At 44.0% G+C, this 18,058-nt stretch overlaps 1 protein-coding gene across 1 annotated transcript in view; it reads right to left on the bottom strand.

Annotated features, from left to right (window-relative positions):
- Positions 1–18,058, bottom strand: part of LOC144466757 (titin-like) — a 63,953-nt gene that overhangs the window by 35,287 nt on the left and 10,608 nt on the right. The window contains exons 7-28 of the mRNA XM_078174173.1: positions 17,820–18,039; positions 14,711–14,989; positions 13,526–13,639; positions 11,283–11,543; positions 10,484–10,546; positions 10,139–10,397; positions 9,835–9,904; positions 9,546–9,737; positions 8,515–8,657; positions 8,169–8,314; positions 6,569–6,796; positions 6,232–6,473; positions 5,916–6,148; positions 5,660–5,824; positions 5,375–5,543; positions 3,533–5,226; positions 3,166–3,444; positions 2,361–2,627; positions 1,674–1,946; positions 1,323–1,586; positions 621–881; positions 235–495 (exon numbers count right to left, since the gene is read on the bottom strand). Of these exons, the coding sequence (XP_078030299.1) occupies positions 235–495; positions 621–881; positions 1,323–1,586; positions 1,674–1,946; positions 2,361–2,627; positions 3,166–3,444; positions 3,533–5,226; positions 5,375–5,543; positions 5,660–5,824; positions 5,916–6,148; positions 6,232–6,473; positions 6,569–6,796; positions 8,169–8,314; positions 8,515–8,657; positions 9,546–9,737; positions 9,835–9,904; positions 10,139–10,397; positions 10,484–10,546; positions 11,283–11,543; positions 13,526–13,639; positions 14,711–14,989; positions 17,820–18,039 (6,083 nt within the window). The remainder of the gene's footprint in view (positions 1–234; positions 496–620; positions 882–1,322; positions 1,587–1,673; positions 1,947–2,360; positions 2,628–3,165; positions 3,445–3,532; positions 5,227–5,374; positions 5,544–5,659; positions 5,825–5,915; positions 6,149–6,231; positions 6,474–6,568; positions 6,797–8,168; positions 8,315–8,514; positions 8,658–9,545; positions 9,738–9,834; positions 9,905–10,138; positions 10,398–10,483; positions 10,547–11,282; positions 11,544–13,525; positions 13,640–14,710; positions 14,990–17,819; positions 18,040–18,058) is intronic.

Genomic DNA, 18,058 nt, shown 5'->3' with positions numbered 1-18,058 from the left:
ATAGAAATACACTCCATCCAAGAGTCAGCTGGGTTTTCTTTCCAAGGTCAGATTTATCGTTCTATGATACATCTAGGACAAACAAACTACCATAGATTCAACACATTAAAAAGATTTGCTGTTGAACAAATGCTCATTACTTCATATCTAATTCTGTAGTTAAATTTCAATTCCTAAAATATCTGTCCTTCAATAACTCCTTTAAAAAAATGTCCTTCATAAATCAAGACCTACCCTCGACTTTAAGGGTGGCTGAGGTCTTGGATGTGGCGACCTGGTAGGTGTACTCTCCGACATCGGTGGCTTTGGTGATGAGGATAACGAGGCGTCTGACGGCGCCGTCCACCTCGCTCAGTGTGTTCTCATTAAAGTCAACAGGATTACCGTCTTTCAGCCACCTGCCCTCAGCAGACGGGTTGGCTACTTCACATTCCAGTATGGCGGTCTGAGAGTCAGCCACCACCAAGTCATGCAGGGGCTTCTTGATAGCACCACCTGGTGACAGGAGATTGTTCAGTCAGTTAATGCTTTGTTCAGCCGGCACTAAATTGTGTTTGTCGTCACTGAGGTCGCTACATGACCTAGTTAAAACTTAATTTACCAAACAGAGCCCAGCTTACCTTTCACGGTGAGTGAAGCAGCGCACATCTTCTCACCAGCCGCGAACATGTACTCGCCCTCCGCATCCTTCATTGAGTTCAAGACAGTCAGGGTGTGGCGCTTGTTCTGGGACTCCATCTTGTACTTGGGGCCTGCTTTGATAGGCTGCCTCTTGAAGGTCCAGAAGGCGTCAATGCCCGGGTGAGAAACCTCAACATCAAACGTGACGTTCTCAGACTCAGAGCACTGCTTATCCTTAATCGGTTTCACAATCTGGACAGCTGTTGGGATGGAACAAGATTAAGTCTTTCATATTCATGATGATAAATGTTACCAATCAAAAATATCAGTTTTGTTTTATTTAATGTTGACACTCTCTTTCAAAGAAAATGGAATTATGAAAGTGTCCAGCAGATGGAGCTGTTTGAGCCTGTTGTTTGTGCAGACAGCTGTGCAGGTGGGATCAAACGGTGAAGTCAGGTTAGGTCTGTTTGGATTATGTTCAAGTTTTACAAAAAACTATGTTTTATAAATACTGCAGTGTGATTGGTCAGATTGAAGCCAGCAGATGAATGTCAAGTTTTCATGTCATTATCTCAACAATGTGACTTTAGAGTCACTTTTCTCTATTCTGGGCCTGTGTGAATGTTCCCCTTACTGTCAAGTTTCAATAACTGGCAAGTATCTTTATTTATTATTCTCTTTATCCTGGTGCAACTTACTCTGGACAGAAAATCTGCAGCTGGTGTCAGCTCTGCCAACAACCAGTTTGTAGTGTCCCTCATCAGAGGCATAGGTCCTGTTGAAGACCAGACGCTGCTTGGCTCCCTTGGCCACCATCTGGACTCGTTCGCTGGGTGCCAGCAGTTTGTCATCGTGGTACCATTTGACTGAACTGATATCCTGAGCGGAGATCTTGGCCTCCAGAACAGCCTTGGTGCCCTCAACGGCGCTAGTGTCCTTCAGAGGGATCAAGATGCCAATTGCTGCAAGACAAGATAAAAAGTTTGTAACCTTTTCTTTTGGAACACGACATCCTTTGAAAAAAACGACATGCATCTAAGGTGCCTTACTCTGGACGACCAGCTTTGCAGAGGTTGTGATTGCCTGATCGGGAACCACAAAGGAGTAGGTTCCAAGGTCGTCCTTGGTGGTGTCTTCAATCAGAAGTTTGTGAATCTGTTTGTCGATAACAATGTGCACACGGTTGGAGGCGGTGACTGGCTCCCCGTTCTTCATCCAGGTTCCTTCAACATTCTCCTGGGAGAACTTGACCTCCAGCTGAGCGATGTCGCCCTCGCAGACGGTCAGGTCCGTCAGAGGCTGCACCAGGGTCACTGGACGCACTGAAGCATCGAGAAAAACATGTTATGCACCAAGAACAACCAGAATCAAAGTCAGACTCATGCTCCCTACAGGCTGCAGGATTCTTGACACACCAATTTCTGAAACTGGTGGACAAACCAAACAACAATATGATGATTCAGCTGTCTTTACAGCCTTTAGATTATGAGCTACTTTGTGGTGCTAAGAAAGCATATGCAATGTCCAAACTCTAAAGGATTCATCCTCTGATGAGCAGGAGTGAAGTGATAGAGGAAAGTTCAGACGTTCACAAACCCCATTAGGAGCCATCCTCAAGGGAACATAAACTCTGACACCAGAAATACATTTTTGGATGGATCAATGAGATCTGGGTTAGCCAGAAGCTCCAAATTTACTAAAAAAGGTCAAATGTTTTAGTTACTCCCGTTACTCACATTTCATCTTCAGTGAAGCACTTGTCTTGAACTCGCCCACTTTGAAGGTATATTTTCCCTGGTCCTCCTTCTTGACATCTTTGACGGACAGGGTGTGTCTTCCACGGCGGGAGGACATGATGTATTTACTGCTGGGAGAGAGCATCTTTTCTCCAAAGAACCAGCTGCCCTCAGCATCTTCACGGGTCACAAGACACTCAAACTCTCCAGTGTATGTCTCAGGAACCTCAGTGCTCTCCAGCTGCTTCAGGATCTCCAGAGGGGCTCCTGTTAATCACATAATACAGACGGTATGTCAGCGGCTACAGTTCAAATGAAAAATCAATCTTACACTTGGACACAGTAATGAAAGAGAACCATGTTAACCCTCACCCAACCACAGCAAAGGCATCGGGGAGCAGGTTTTACTGCCTTAACAAGGACACTTTCCTTGTATTTGGTAATTATGTATCAGTGATGTGTCTGCTCACTGCTAAGAAATGGAGGGTCTGACCTTTGCAGATTAAAGCATGGTGTGCTTCGTAAACTTGAGCTGATGTGCTGTATTTACTGGTGCTATTTAGAAAAAATATCTAAATAGCATCTACATGCAAAAGTCAACCCTACACAAAAAGATTTAATAACATTTCCTGCGTGACTGGAGAGACTTGCAAGAGAATTTTTCAGTTTATATGCGACTGAACCTCAACCCTAGGAGCCAGATCTTCAGATATGTAGTAACATGTGGTCCAATATGACCATCAGCTCTGAAAAAAGACATAATGTTTAGGTATTGTTCTCTTTGATCGATTGTTTGCCAACCCACCTTCAACATTGAGCCTGGCAGTTGTACTGATGTCCTCATCTACAACCATGCAGGTGAAATCTGCATCATCCCTCATGTCAATCACCAACACAGACAGGAAGTGGACCTTTCTGTCAGAGTGCATCCTGTATTTGTCTCCAGAGAAGATCTCCTTGTTATTCTTCAGCCATTTGACTTTGACAAAAGGCTCATTGGTTTCACACTCAAAAGTAGCCATGGTGTCCTTCTCTTTGGCGTTCACATCCTCCAGCTTCTGTGTGAAGGTGATGACTTGCTTTGCTGCAACAACAATGACAAAATCATTACAAAACAAACAATTCAAATGCAGAAATACATGCGAGTTGTGGAAGGTCCAGGATTGTGTTACCTTGCACCAGCAGGAAGGCGTGGCTGGAAGTTTCTCCAGCGGTGTTCAAAGCTTTAACCATGATGCTGGCAGAATCCTCGGCCCTGACATTTCTGATCACCAGTTCACACACGTGATCCTCAGGCCAGTACCAGTAAATACGGTCAGACTTCTCTAGCTGAACACCATTTTTGAACCACTGGCACTCAGGATCTGGTCTACCAACGACCCTGACTCTGAACTTGACTTCTTCGCCCAGTGCGACTGTCTGGCTGGTAATACGCTCCAGGATCTTTGGAGCTTCCATGCTGGCGGAAAGCTTGACCCGCTCTGGTTGTAAAGGTTTAACTGTAATTTTGCGGCGCTCTTCCTCCTTCTTCTTCTCAGCCTCCTCCTTCTCCTTGGCGTGGTGAAGCAGCTCCTCCTTTGTTTTCTTCAGCAGATCCTCATAGGAGTCGTCCCTCTTACGTGACTTGAGCTCCACTGCAGTGATGGACTCGTAGTATCCTTCCTCTGTCCTGCGCTTGAACTTGCTCCTCAGCTCCTCTGTCTCCTCCGTTGCTTTCTCATGGACGATTCTCTGGGCCTTCTTGAGCTTGACTACCTCTTTCAGCTGAGAGTCCTCTGTGGGCTTCTCAACCTTCACCACCTCAAAGGGCATTTTTCCAGGTTCAGGTGCCTCAGCTGCCTTACCCTCTGGGGCTCGGCGCAGATGAGTTCTGAAGTCCTCTTTCTGCTTAATCTCCAGTTTCACGGTGTGCTCAGCTGAGCCCAGGATGTTGTCAGCCACCACTTTGACCTCTCCTGAATCATAGGATTTGATTTCAGTGATCTCCAGATAGTAAATACCATCATAACGAAGTCTGTATCTCTTGCTTTTGCGGATGAGTTGCCCATTGAGGTACCAGTTAACCTTGGGTGCTGGATAGCCGGTCACTCTGCAGCGGAATCGTGCAATGTCGCCTTCCAGCACGCTTGCTGGTTCAGGAAGAAGGACAATCTCAGGTTTGGTCTTCTCTATTTCTTCATCAGTGGTGACTCCTGCAGGTCCTCCCTCATGAGCAATGCGCTCGATCTCATCCATTCTGTGCACTCCCTTCCTGCCTTCAGGAAGCTGGCTTTCCTCAACAAGGCCTTTCTCATCTTTGACAACGAGAGTGGCCGAGGTCTGGTCGACTCCAAACTTATTGGTGGCTCTGCAGGTGATGACACCGCTGTCTCTGGCGTAAGCAACTTCATAGTCAAGACTGCAGTAGCCAAATTCATTGACCATGCGCAACCTATTAGCAGCTTCCAGAGGTTTGCCATCATGCAGCCACTCCACTACCATGTTGGGGTCACCAATAGGGGTCAGTCTGCACTCAAAATGAGCTGGACCAAAGCGCTTCATTCGGACAGAGGTCAGCTTCTTCTTGAACTGTGGTTTCTGCTGCTTCTCTTTGTCGTAAAGGTCGCCCTCCTCCCACTGCTCTTGACCATATCGCAGATGAAGGGGCTCCACCTCTGGAGGGGTGATCTCTTTGGCTTTGTAGGTTCCTTTGGGAATAATGAGCTTCCTCTCTGGTTCAGGTTCAACATAGTCCACCTCAATGTTGACTCTGCAGCGAGTGGTGTCTCTGCCGGCCTTGTTAATGGCTGTAGCTGTATACCAGGCGCTGTCTGAGCCAGCTGCTGAGGGAATCTGGAATTTGGCCTCTCCTCTGGTTCCTTCCACCCTGGAAAATAGATATATCATATCAGAATATCTTCAACATTTGGGTCTTACTTTGATAAATACTTTGGAATGGGTACTTGACTAGTCAGTTTTTAGGTAATTGAAAAATCTAATTACTTTATTATATGTGAAATCAAAATCAAACATACCTTATGTTTGGGTGTTTGTGTGGGGTGATAATGTCACTGTTTTTCAGCCAGACAATATCAGGCAGGGGGTTTCCAATGGCTTTGACAGCCAACTCAACCAGAGTACCCTGCTTTACACTGATATTCCTCAGCTTCTCAATGAACTGGGGGCGCACCAAAGTTTCTTTAGCTGAAAAAAAAAAAGACAAGAAATTGTTAAGACACCTTAAAATGAACAAAGTTTGCAAGTCCCTTTTCAAAAAAGCTCAGTGTTCACAAAAATTCCAGGATGAACTGCAGTCATACCATCAACAGTGAGGGTGACGGAGATAGACGAACGTCCAGCTCTGTTCTGAGCGATGACTGTCCACTCTCCAGAGTCGTGTGGCATGGCTGGGACAATAATCAGGGACTGGGTACCATCCTCTTTAACTACTATCTTGTGGGTGTAGTCACTAACCACTTGTTGTCCTGAGGAGGCAATGTACAGATTTTGATTAATGTGAGACCAACAAATCTTATTCAAGAACACTTAATGAAGATTTATCGACTATCTACTCACCATTGTGGAACCAGTATGTGTCAGGCATCGGTCTGCCAACAGCCTTCAGGTCGAATCTGGCGGTTTGCCCCTCAGAGCATTTACATGAGGCAGGTTTCATGACAAAAACAGGCTTGTAGAGTCTTTCTAGCTGAGCCTCATCTGTCTCGTCAAGCCGGCGGGCTGGTGAGCGTCCGGGAGAACGGCTGGGAGAACGTCCAGGTGAGCGGCTCAGAGAACGAGGAGATGTGGACCTGAAGAAGAAGCAGAGTTGTTGTTTACCAGATGTCCACAGTTCTACAATTCAGAAATACTTCTTAGTCCTTTTAGACCTTACCTGATCCTCTGCATCGCTGGCTGTGGTGCGAATCTCTGAGGTGCTCCAGCTCCGGATGGCTCTACGTAGAGCTTCCCAGAGCTGACAGTATTTCCCTTCATGTTGGTGGCGAAGGCGGTGTAGACGCCCTCGTCTTCTGGTTGCACCACAGGCAGACGAAGGCTGGCTCGTCCATCTTGAAGAACTTCCATCTGGTAACGGTCGCCAGGCTTGATACGCTGGCCATCTTTGAACCAAGCAATCTGGTAGAAGATGAAATGCCATTGTAAGACCAATTCATTTAAAACCAACAGAGACATTTTGTTTTACGGAAACCCATTTTTCAAATAATCGGTACCTTGGGGAGCGGCATTCCACTCATCTTGCAGTGGAATGTGACGCCCATTCCCTCCATGATCCTGTAGTTTTTGACGGGAGTGTCAAAGGCAGGCTGCACGGCCTCAGTGGGGTCAGCGGTCACCATCAACTCTCCGTCTTCTGTCACAATCTCTTTGTAGGTAATCTTCATAATGCGGAATTCAATCTCCTGGATGATCCTCAGCTCAATGGCAGAGAGATGGAATTCCTACAGATGAGATGACACAACATTTGAACATGACATATGTTCAGGTACTTAAGAGTTCTTGACAGTAATTCTGTTGTTTTAGAGGTGACTGTTGATCAGCAGTCATCCATTCACTGTTGGCTGGCGATTAAAATATTGGCAAAGTCCTAGTTGTCGAGCAAATCCACGACGTGTTCGAGTTAGGAATGGAGATATGATTGCATATTATGGGAATACTTGGGAATATTTACACTATGATATAAAATGTTTAAAGGTATTTACATCAATGCTGTGACTTGTTTCCCTCCTTCCTTTCTATTTGAGCATGGTTTGTGCACCACTTAATTACAATATTAACTTAAATCAACATTGACGAAAGTTTTTAAAAAGGCCCTGCTGTATACCTGATCTTAAGGTCTGACATGGCTCTGGGTCAAAAACTACACACTGATCAGCCACAACATTAAAACCACCAGCACATGGAGTAAATAACTTTGATCAACAACACAATGTTCTGCTGGGAAACCTTTGGTCCTGGCATTCCTGTGGGGGCCGCTTGACATGCTCCATCCACCAAAACACTGTATTGGACCAAGTACAGCCCCTGTACTTGGGGCTGTACATAAATTGTTCAGGAATGACCCAAGGGACATGATAAAGAGCATCAACCTGGCCTCCAAATTCCACAGATCCCAATCTGATTGAGCATCTGTGGAAGGTGGCATTATCCCACCTCCACTGCCAAAACCTCGATGCCAGGCACCACAGGACAACCCCAGAGGTCCTGTATTCATGTCTCAACGGGTCAGAGTCAAGTCTGATCCACGGTGGGGCTTTTGACCTGTCAAGGCACAGACACAGGACCTTATGGGTATCGCCATGTCTTAGAAATGCTTAATCAGTTTAGGATCTGAAGAGTTTGTTCAGGTCGACGCCTTGAACTCTTTGTCACATTCCTCAGGCCAGCAACCACAAGGGGTGCACTTCGTCCTTTACTGTGTTTTGGTAGGTGGAATGCATTAAGTGGCATCCACATGAATGTCAGGACCAAAGGTTTCCCAGCAAAACATTGTAACAAGATGATCGATGCTATTCACTTCACTTGTCAGTGGTTTTAATGTTGTGTTTGATTGGTGGATCTCTTTGTTATTTAGGTTTATGTTGTACTCACCATTGTGTCTATTTTTGTATAAATCTGTTAAATGTCTTTACTTGAAGGTGACAGAAGCAAACACAAGGGTCAGAGAGGTAGTGGTATAGGTAGGGGCTGTTGAGATTGCCCTCTAGTGGTTTAATCTGGCCACATAGATACATAAAGTTCCAAGTTACCCTGAAATACATCTTTCAAAACTACTCCTAGAGAACTTCCAACCATGGCTCATGATGCTCCTACCTGTCCAGATATAATGGTGGTGGTCATCTGCTCCATGGTCGTAACCACAACGGGGGGAACATCTCCCACTTTGGGCTCCTGCACCACGGCTGTCACTTCAGTCTTAAATGTTGCTTCTTGTTTCTTCATGTAGGCTTCATATTCCTCTGTTAGCAAAACAAAGCATTTGGCGTTCCATAACCTCAAGCAACTTATTCCATTGCCTGAACAAACCCTGACATCAGAGAAGAACCAGTACTCTGTAGCTCTTATCAAGACATATAATATCTCTTCCAGTTTGATGTCTTTGACTCTTTGCTCTCTTGTCTTATTTCAGTAGATTTTACTGATGCAGATGTTTACATACCTTCCTCCAGCAGACTGGCGGAGGCTGAGACCTCTCCCAGCTTGTTCTTGGCAAAGACAGAGTATTCTCCGGCGTCATCAGCGAAGGTCATGGAGATCTCCAACTTGCATTCTCCAGTCTCCTTCTTGTAGGCAACTTTGTATCTGATGGACAGCAGAGAAGGAGCATGTAAATGTAATGACTAGTGTCCCCTCCAGGGTGCAGTATTCATTACAGACCCAATCTGAACAAACATTATTGAGATGATTTATATTTTTCTACAGTCTTGCCAGAAATGGAGCTAAAAATCTCAAGTTTGCCCCAAGGGTAGTGCAGGAGAGAAGCACAGCGTAAGATGCCAACAAAGTCAAAGAAAAGTGAGGAAGAGGCAGAAAAAGACTATGACAAAAAAACTGGGGATATTTCTGGTGTTTAAACTTAATGATTTGCACCATTCTGGGAAACCTTGATCACTGGTTTCCAAAGTGTTTCCAATGTGTGCAAAGAGCAGCCTTTCCTCTGTGATTTCAGATTACTGGAATCAAACCGGGGACAAGCACAGCTCATCATCGGCATCCTAAGCCAGTACGCCACTTAATGCTCCAAACGTTTCCACTGTTAGGTATCACATGTTGTATGTTTTTGTCTGTCCTGTTTTTTAACCTCTTGGAACTGGGTAGGAAATAACAGTTCTCACTTTGACACATTATCTCTTGGGTTTATCTAAATCCAATCCATTACATTTTTCCCATTCATTTTCCAATAAGAAGTTGTCATATATCACAAGTTTTATATGCACCGAGTTAAATATTCAAACCCAGGACTTCATGTTTTCAAGGCTGCACATTATAGATGTCTCGAGCACCATTTTCTACACATAAGCCCAGAATGTAGCCGAACAGATGGTTGAGGTGAGTGACCCATCACAGACCCAGGGACAGTTGGTACTTTGGGTTTACAGTAAGAAGTTAATCAAATAAAGTAAACCACCTAAATTCTTGGGACTCTTGGCACCATGAACCTGACCAGTACTTTTTGACCATATTACATACCTGTACCCAGTGGTGAGTGGTACACCACTCTTTTTCCAGATGATGTGAGGTTTGGGGCTTCCTCCAACCTGACATTCAAACACGACACTTCCTCCTTCCACCAGCTTCTGGATGGTTGGTGTCTTGATGAAGAAGGGAGCGGCGGCTGCAGCATCTGACTCAGCCACCTCCTCTTTGGCTTCTTCGGTTACTCTGAAAACATAAATCTGTTTTTTAGGACCGATCTATACAGACAGCTATGTTTAGGTCTTAACAATTAATTTGACTGAATAGATCCTGAAGGACTCACAGTTTCTCGGCAGTTTCAACACGTTCAGTGACGATAGTCATCTCCTCTCTGCCCTCGATGTCCTCGGACACTGGAAGAGAAAGACAGGGTTAGTCTCGAGAAGGAGGCACCACCTCAAACAGAAAAGATTCCCAGTACCAAAGGGAGGCAGGATTCAGCGAAAGATAAAACAGAAGAGAACCCACAATAGAGCCCTGAGGGTCTCAAGAGGTAACTGCATTCAGAGGGACATCAAAAACCCTCTATTTTAGAGATACAATTCAATTGTTATTTTGTTGAAAGTTTTTCTACTGTTTGTACTCACCCTGGACAAGCAGGTAGCAGGAGGTGCTGACGGTTCCAGCCTCATTTGTGGCAGTGCAGGTGAAGCGTCCACTGTCTTCAGCAAATGCCTCGCGGATCACCAGCTGGGCGAATCCGTTCACGTAGCTTATCTGGAAATCAATGGAGCTCTCAATTTTGTAGTCCTCTCTGAACCACATGATGACAGGTGTGGGGTGACCGCTGATCTGGCACTCCAGGGTCACCGACTCGCCCTCTGTCACATTTGTGTTCTTCAAGCCCTGCAGAGAAAACGTAACACTTTTAGAAATTTCTCCACAGGGGCATAAACACATTTAGTGTGTTTGAGGAGAACTAAACTACTTACTGAAACCAGTGTGGGTGGGACTACGGCGCCACCTGCAGCAGGTACAGCTGCTGCCTCCATCACCTGTCAGACAGACACAGATTTGTTAGCACTTCAATTTAACAAAAGACGCACCTACTTTTAAAATCAATGACATGGACACAACATAGCAAACACACTCTGGACAAGACTTTTAACTTGCTGATCACGACCAGCATGAAAAGAAAAGACGACACAGCACAGAAAGATGGAGAGGAGGCTGGATGGGCTCAAGAGGTGAGAATGAGGTGGTCAATAGCATCGACGAGCATGTTAAAGTTTTTATTAGAGGGATGATAAGTCCTGGATTTTCACACAAATCAAGAAAACCTGACTTTTAAATATCTAGACCTAAGGTCATCAAGTAGCTCCTTATTTTTGCAGTATCTTTTATTTAGGTATTCTTTAACCAAATGAGTAGTGAGGATGAAAATATAAAGTTTTGGGTGGTGCTAAAATTGAAGGGGCCGCTAGAATCCAAAGGATTCAAGCTCTGGGGAGTAGGAAAAATTCTGCTCCTCAGATTTAACATGGATAAATTGACCATTGATGGCACTGGAACAACGGTCAGAGAGGTAATTTGGGGATCAATATACACTGCAGTTGTCATGGTATTCTTGCCAGTAGATTTGGAGATATCTTGCTTTGGATCAAAGTCTTGGACGAACACAAACATTGATTCTTAATTGTTGTTTTGGACTGTAGAAGTTATCTGATCTTCATTGACTCATCAGGTTTTCTTGTCCTGTTCGGATCCAGCCCACTAAACTAGATTACAAACCTGGACTCCCCACTCCTCATATACTCTCTCCAAGCCCCCCGAGAACACCTTCCCAGTCTGTAACTCAGTGCCTAAGTGACTCTGATATTTCTCAGCGAAGTCCTTGAATGGTGGAGGGATTGGCTCCAGTGTCTTTCTGGTCTCCACCACTGTACGAGACGGACTGGGAGACTTGACTGGCTTGATGATCTTTCTAGCTGTGGCAGAGGAAGAAGATAACTCCTTCTGCAGAGTGGCGATAGCAGAGCCGGCGATGGAAACCTGACCGACCCAAAGAGGAGGAACAGGTACACGATCATCAGTAAAATATGTTGGTTTGTATTGAAAGTTTGTGTTAAACCACAGCACAGGGAGAGATCTACCAACGTTAGTTTTATTAAAGCTACAACAGGGAACTTAAAATAAAGCTGGATTAATAAGTCTGGAGTGTGTTTATTGATTAAGGGGGTGAAGAAAAACAAGGTTAAAGGTGGATTCATTTGTTATTTTATAGACATTCTTACTTCACTACAGTTCACAACAAGTTTGCATTTCAGGCAAGCAGTAATAGCCAAATGACTGTTCGCTAAACTGTTCCCTTCCCCAAACAGCAACTGTCCAATCATAGCTTAGCAACGGTAAGCACAATGTGATATATCCAAGCTGGACATGCTCCTGGACAAACATAGCAATCAACCAATCACAATCCTCTGACATCATCAGTGTGCTGTCGCTGGGCTTCCTTCAAAATTCAAATTTGTGCTTCTTCAGAGCTAGGCTAATTTTCCGAATTGAAGGAAGTAAAATTAAACAAAATCCTCAGTAACACTGGAAAAAAACCTTATAAGTTACTGCAGGGATAGCAATTAGCTTGCTCACCAGGTTGGCTATGGGTGGAGACATTGTTTATTAACATTAAGAGTAAGAATAATGTTATTTTGCAATTGTAAAGACCTAAGGACACACCTTCCCTCTTTTCAATAACCTATTCAAAACTATATTTATGCAGGATTGCATTGTTCATGTTGATCTTTGACCATCACTGCCATGTTGACCCTGAATAATTTGTTCATTTTGATCGGGGACCATCATCGTCACCTTGACTCTGGATAATTTGCTTATGTTGATCTTGACTCTTACTGCCATGTTGATCCTGAAAAGAATCACTTAAGTTGATCCAGGACCATCAATGCTATGCTGATGTTGACATTAACAAATAATCCAAAATCAGTGTGATGATGATGATGGCCCTGGATAAACCTAACCAAATCTATCCAGGATCAAGATTGCAAAAAAGTTGGGATATTGTGATAACTGCAGGAATTTGCAAATGAAAAATGTTACTATCCTTATCTTTGTTAGTGAACAGCTTCCTGTTAACATAGCCTACCTAGTTAGCAAGCTAGCTTGCTAATATTCTTATCTATTGGCAGGTTTACTCATTAGCATAGTTAACCTAGTTAGCAAGCAAATTGCTAACCCTGCAGAAGCCTACAAGTTTTATGTTTTTTAAGTGTAACTGAGTATTTTGTTTAATTGCCCTAAATTCAATTCGGAAAATTAGCTTAGCTCTGAAGCAGCACAAAGGAATTCTGAAACAAGCACAGCAGCAGCACACTGATGATGTCAGAGGGCTGTGTTTGGTTGATTGTAATGTTGGTCCAGGAAAGCGATGTGGGATGTTGATCCAGGAGCATGTTCTACTTGGCAAAATCTTGTTGTGCGCAATGGTAACTAGTCACAGCAGATGTGTCACTGTTTCTTCACAAGCTGAAGCGGTGTAGGACGAGTTGTAGTCAGAGGGATACTGTGGTCTTATGTACACTGCTAACACTGCGCAGCTAACTAGCTAACTATGTACACAGTAACCAAGCATCACTTCCAAAGCCAAGAGTTAGCACACCATTCAGGACTGAAACATCCACTGTGTAGGTGCCAGTCCTGAATGCTATTAGATTTTACACTAGCATTGCTAACAGTACCTTTTAGAATATATCAGGACATTGAGTTTTTAACTGACTCAGGAGTTAATAGGCTAACAGGCTAGCTAGCTACAGGTGATAAAATTTAGTTCTAGCATTCATTGTGGCAGCAAAGACTCATTTTGAGATCGGGGAGGTTGACAGGTCACTAACAGTGACTGAGGAGGATGGGCTTAGCGAAGGGTCAATTATAGGTTTTATTACTGACTAAAGTTGCAATTAATTCAAATGCTGTTTCTTAGTTCACGTTTTCTACTGCTTGCCTGATGTTGCCTTTCTTACCTCAGAGCTAGGTTCATGTTTTGGGACAGAAACTTTAGAAACTGTGAAATGTGGAACTGGGGACGGAGCGGGACCAGTTTCCACATGGGAGATGATTTCTGTCGTTTTCTGAATCTGGAGTAACCAACAGAGTTCACATGAGTGTTACAACCTCAGGAAGATTTAAGAACTGGACAATATATGTATTTATATGTAAATGAAAATACTTTATTCCTATAAGTACTGAAAACAATGACATGGTTATTAAGATATTTGTCTTTCTAAAGCACTGGCAAAAATTTTTGCTCATTTTCATGAAATTTAATCAGGATTTTATTTTACAGTGATTATCATCGAGGACAGTACAGAGTCGTTATAGTTTCTATGGCGACCTGGGAATCATTATTGTTTCTATGGACATCTGGGAGTCGTTGTTGTCTCTGGAAACCTGGGAGTCGATTTAATTTTTTTGGACACCTGGGAGTCTTTATTGTTTCTTTGGAGACCTGGGAGTCATTACAGTTTCCATGGAGATGTGGGAGTTGTTATTGCTTCTATGGTCACCTGGAAGTCATTATTGTTTCTATGGTCACCTGGGAGTCGTTATTGTTTCTATGGTCACCTGGGAGTCGTCATTGTTTCTATGGTCACCTGGGAGTCATTATTGCTTCTGTGGACACCTGGGAGTCGTTATTGTTTCTATGGTCACCTGGGAGTCATTATTGTTTCTATGGTCACCTGAGAGTCGTTATTGTTTCTATGGTCACATGGGAGTCATTATTGTTTCTATGGTCACCTGGGAGTCATTATTGTTTCTATGGACACCTGGGAGTCATTATTGTTTCTATGGTCACCTGTGGACACCTGGGCGTCGTTACTGTCTTATCATTTTGTTATCATTAAACCATGAACACCAACCACGATATAATACCAAATTAATATACTCATACATACTCTTTTTCCACCTAAGGGTTCTTTACAAGGGGACTCTGAAAGTCACAAATACTTTAATTGATAAGCATAATCAATAACAGGACTATAGGGATTTATTTTTCTCAAATTTGTTAAACCTTGAATTGTTTGTGAACCCAAAAAATTGTTTGACAGTGCAGTACAAAAGACTCTTTTATAACCAAACCAGCTGATCTCATTTGGTCAAATTTCTTTGTAATTTTGTTGTTGATTAGCTTTGGAGGCCTAGCTAACCTGAGGCGGTGGCAGGGTTGGTTCAGGTGTAAACTCTTGAGCAGTAGTAAGCATTTGACCAGCCTGTACTCTTGTTGTTGTCCGGCTGGCTTGATACTGTTGATCGGCAGCCAAGGCAGCGGCGGCAGCGGCGGCCTCCTGCCTTAACTCTGCCTCTACAGCCTCAGCCTCCTCCTCTTCAGCTGGATCGCCCTTGACATGCACAGGCTGACGGACACGAGCGAGGTCAACGGCAGCCATCACCGTGGCCACTGCCCCGGCTCTTTTCCCTCCCTCAGCCTGGAGACACAACCAGCAGCACATAGATCTCAGGACATCCATGGCAAGACAGCAGGACAGAGACAGGCAGGTGGGCAGGAGGAAATTTGAATATATCTACTTATCTTATTTTAGCAATTAGTTCTCTCATATTATTACAGATTCATCTGTGTGTCTGCTCTGGTTAGGGGCCATTTCGATTTAAATGTCTTCAACATTTTTGGAACATCTTACAGCTTGTGATGACTTTGTTCCTTGGACCTGTTAGCTTTAGCCTCAGCTGTTAGCATGATATTGTGTCTGGGACCTGATAGCTTTAGCCTCACTCTGTTAGCATGATTTAATGTCTGAGACCTGATAGCTATAGCCTCACTCTCTTAGCATGATATAATGTCTGGGACCTGTTAGCCTTATTCTCAATCTGTTAGGATGGTCTCATGTCTGGGACCTGTTATCTGTAGCGTAGCCTCAATCTGTCAGCATTGTATCATGTCTGAGACCTGTTAGCTTTAGCCTCAATCTTTTAGCAAAATATCATGTCTGGGGCCTTTTAGCTTTAGTCTCAATCTGTTAACATGGTATAACTTATGTAGCTATTAAGTGCATATTTAAGAGGTATTCATAGTTGTAGTTTTGACTTTAGACAGAGTCAGGCTAGCCATTTTCCCATGCTAAAATCTTTATGCTATGCTAGGCTAACCATGCTGTGACTCCAGTTTTCCAGCTGAGTGGATGTGGCACAACTTAAAATCATTTAAGGCCTCGGGTCATTAACTGAGAGAACAAAATAAAGAATTGACCCAACACTTTACCCCTCGACACCAACCTGCCTCTGTAAAAAACACCAAAACTTGTGCATGCACACCAGTATCACTGTTACGATTAAGTTTTCAGAGAATCTGATTCACATGTTTGTATGTGTAAACATAATTTCCTGATCACTGAAACCTAAATCAGCTCTTAATTTGCTTTTTGGACCGAAAGTGATCCGTGTTTTGGATCAATGTCCAAAAAACACAAAGTTAAGATAAAAGATTATTTCATGGACATGATACTTGTGTGCATGTTAACGTACCCACATAAACATTGAAGCTTGCTGTTTGACATGCAGGAAATAAAACACCGCAATCAGCTGAGAGTCTGTAAAGACCAACAGGAAGAAAAAAGAAGTAAAGGTGCAGAAAAGTGACCTGGAAACCTCAAGCTGGTGGAAACAAAATTCAAAAAAGAGGTGGTGTAAGTGCTCAAAAAAGATAATGGAGCAAATGTGACGTGTCCACTCATGTACCTGCTCCTCTGGCTGCTGGGAGACATCTTGATAAAGACCACAGTAACACCATTTGTCCTGATTAACAGATGGACTGTCTTCATCACATGAATGGGGCAAGGCGTCACAGTTATGAAACCTTAACGTTTCTTTGGTTGAATCAAGGTTTGAAACAGGTGACGAGTCTTTAAAGATGGAGGAGAGATCTGTGCAGATGTATGATGGACTACAACACATCTCCATCATGTCTTCATCGCTTAAGTTGTCCGTAGGTGTCTCCACACAGCTCTCTAAAGAATTGATGAATTCTTGCTCCTCTTGTATTGAGGACACCGTGTCCTGGTCGTCAAGAGTTTCACAAATCTCCTCCTGGCTTGTGTTTATTTCATCACCGTATGACTCAATGTCCGAATGATGGACGTTATGGCTACATGTCATTTCCTCGTCGTCCCACCCCTCTGCGTTCGGAGTAAAACTCATGTCATCTGGGGCTCCAGATGAAACAGTTTGAGGCTAATAACCAAATCAAAATGATTAAGTCTGGTGTTCACCATAAAAAGAGACTTGAACAAGTTCAGGAAACAGACACAAACCAAGAATGTTAAAGTGGTCAACACAAAAACATTCATACTGAAATAAGATGGATGAAAGAAATGGAACAGACTGGACTGTGGGACTGAAGGATGGAGGTTCCTGAATGTGATTTGAAAATGTCTTTTAACCCAAACTTCAATAACCCTTTAAGGTGCTTTCAGACCTAGGGTTGTCTTGCTTTGGTCCGAATCAGGGCATCATTTTGTTACAAAGTTGTATAATTGCCTAGAGTTGGTTCGTGTTCTCACAGCAGCACACCAGTGGATCAGATCAAATGCCTGCACGAGAAAGCTGCTCTTGATTGGTCAGAATTTCCATGTGACTGCAGTTGGTTCGGATCGAGGTCTCAACACGTTCTCATCACAAACGAACAGCACCAGAGTTCATTTTTAACTGGACCGAGACCAACTCTTTAAGAAGGTCTCGGTCCGGTTGTCTTGGTGCACACCTGAGTGTGATTGTTGAGTTCACACCTGCCCAAACGAACCGCACTTACGGGGCAAACAAACTTGCTTTCCATTGAACCGAACCAAACAGGGCAGCTGTGAAAGCACCCTTAAACCAGTGGTCCCCAACTGGTCCAGACTTCTCCTTAGTCGTTAGTTAAAGGTCCACACAGTTTAATATATTTGCTTGCATACTTGCATTTGGCCATGTTGACAAGCTAGTTTGCTGTCTCTGGTAAGTAGTTGTCCATCATCCACTCACTCTACAGCAGCATCGGACACTTCAAAATAAATGCTGTGTGCCGGAAATTCATTGTACTTCAAAATACAGTATGTTTTTAACAAACTTGACACAATTGCGAGTCACTTGCGGTCCATTCAGAATGGACCAGCACCCCACTTTTGGATCATGACCCACCAGTTGGGAACCACTGCTTTGGAGGTTATCTGATTTAACATTGTCCATGATTTCCAAATTGCTCCTGGACTTGTTGACCACCAGGTGGCGGTACGGACCCCCAACCCCACACAGCTCCCCCCTCACCTCTCTGACTCCGGTGACCCGCTCCCAGCGCTGCTCCTGGCCCCGCTGGGTGATACTGGTCATACTGGTCATACTGGTGTAGCTGGCCTCTGACATGTAGTCTCCCTGCTTCCAGGGTGGCAGGACATCAGCGCTGACGGCCACTTGCTTGCGTGTGGTGATGGGGGACTTGACCGGCCTGATGGGGGAGACTGAGAGTCTTGAAGTAGGAGAGGCAGGCCTGGAGACGGGGGGAGGGA

This window comes from Epinephelus lanceolatus, chromosome 14 (genome assembly GCF_041903045.1).
Source record: "Epinephelus lanceolatus isolate andai-2023 chromosome 14, ASM4190304v1, whole genome shotgun sequence".
Lineage (NCBI taxonomy): Eukaryota > Metazoa > Chordata > Actinopteri > Perciformes > Serranidae > Epinephelus > Epinephelus lanceolatus.
Note: the sequence above shows the minus strand (reverse complement) of the source record. Positions and strands in the feature narration are given on the sequence as shown.